Source organism: Trichinella spiralis (genome assembly GCF_000181795.1).
Source record: "Trichinella spiralis strain ISS 195 chromosome Unknown Scfld6168, whole genome shotgun sequence".
Lineage (NCBI taxonomy): Eukaryota > Metazoa > Nematoda > Enoplea > Trichinellida > Trichinellidae > Trichinella > Trichinella spiralis.
In genome coordinates, this window is record NW_003533107.1 from 1 (window position 1) to 1,724 (window position 1,724).

The window sequence follows — 1,724 nt, forward strand, 5'->3', positions numbered from 1 at the left end:
TTTCTTCGCGTACATCTGCTGCAATTTTTCAAGAACTTGGCAATTGTTTGGTGCAGTTGTCGAAAATCATTCCCGGTGGAATAGTATGCTTTTTACCTTCATATAATTACGAGGAGACGGTTTTTCAATATTTGAAAAAGAGTGGACTTTTGCAAGAACTTGCTGCGAAGAAGGAAATATTTCGAGAACCCAAAACTGCGTCGGATGTTAATTCAGTTTTGTCAAAATATGCAAATGTCGTCATGAAATTTGGAACAAATAATAACAGCGAACAAAATGGCGCTTTCCTGTTTGCTGTGGTAGGAGGTAAAATGAGCGAAGGTATAAATTTCTCCGACGCGTTGGCCAGATGTGTGATAATGGTGGGCTTGCCATATCCTGACATTACTTCGTCTGAAATGAAAATTAAAATGAAATATTTGGACGAGCATGTTTCCAACAAAAATTCTGCAATGAATGCTGGACGCGAATTTTATGAAAACATTTGCTTCAAAGCGGTGAATCAATCAATCGGCCGGGCTATACGTCACAAAGATGATTATTCGGCGATCATTTTTTTGGATTCGAGGTATCGCAACAGAAAATTATGGTCAAAATTTTCTTCTTGGATTCGTCATTTAATTATTGAAGCAGATTCATTTTCTACTGCTAGTAACAGTTTGAAAAAGTTCTATTCACAGTTTGAGAATAGTTGATGTTTTCTCAATGATTTATAATAAACTTGCTTATAATCAATCGTTTATATTTCAAATGTATGAATATAAGCGAATTGAGTATAATAATGGAGTTTGTTTCATAAAATCAAATGATGAAGTTTTGTAATGTGAACATATTTTAATATAAGAAAGTTTTCAAACAATATGGCTACATCTATAAATTTTATTAATCAGATCATTAACGCTATAAATTTTATTATTCGCATGTAATTTATAATTTAAATGACAGTTTTATTTAGAAATAAAATTTTTATTAACGGTAAAGTAAGTTTCATTAATTGATTAACATTTTAATACAACGAATCGCTTAATTTATAATTTGTCATCACGTTTTACATTAAACTTGAAGATCATTAATTAAATGATGTTAATAATTAATAAAAGTTACAACTTTCCCAAAGAATTTTGATTTTTATTTTTAATAATAAATAAAAATAATATAAATTTTTTAATGTTTTTCAGTATATTAGTAAATAATTAATGATACAGTAAGAAATGAATTTTGGTTTTCTATTGATCATATGAAGATGATTGCAAAAGTAAAGTTTTGATTACATTCTTAGATATGCCGTATAATGTTTATTCAATTTCTGCAAAAATTTCGATATGACATGGATAAAGCATTGCATAGTTTAAATTTGAAAAGAATATTGTCTGTGAAAATGACGAATGTAAATTTGTAAAAAGTGAAGAAATTTCCATTACGTAGGAAAACAGTTCAGATGTGAAATTGTGTAGAAGTTTAACTGCAGCCGATGACATATCGAGTACTTCTTGTGATGAGCCTCGGCAATGGTTCATTGAAAATGTTCAAGAAACTTTCTTCACTGTACAATACCGGTTTAAACGTATAACAGTGCTTTTGCGCAAATTATTTGTCAAGCAAAATTTTTATGACAAGCCTGTAAACTTCCGTTCCATTCATTCTTATGGAGGCCATGAATGAATCGGTTGCTTGATTTGATTCTATTGCTTAAGCACGTCAATGCCATAGCAATATGCTTTTAA

At 30.1% G+C, this 1,724-nt stretch overlaps 1 protein-coding gene across 1 annotated transcript; it reads left to right on the top strand.

The window, feature by feature from the left end:
- On the top strand, positions 1 to 822 carry Tsp_12979 (fanconi anemia group J protein; the record flags this gene model as incomplete). The annotated part of the gene is made up of 2 exons (XM_003366323.1): positions 1 to 568; positions 681 to 822. Coding segments are annotated over 2 exons (710 nt in total), but the record flags the coding sequence as incomplete, so codon positions are not given.
- Between the last annotated feature and the right edge of the window lie 902 nt (positions 823 to 1,724).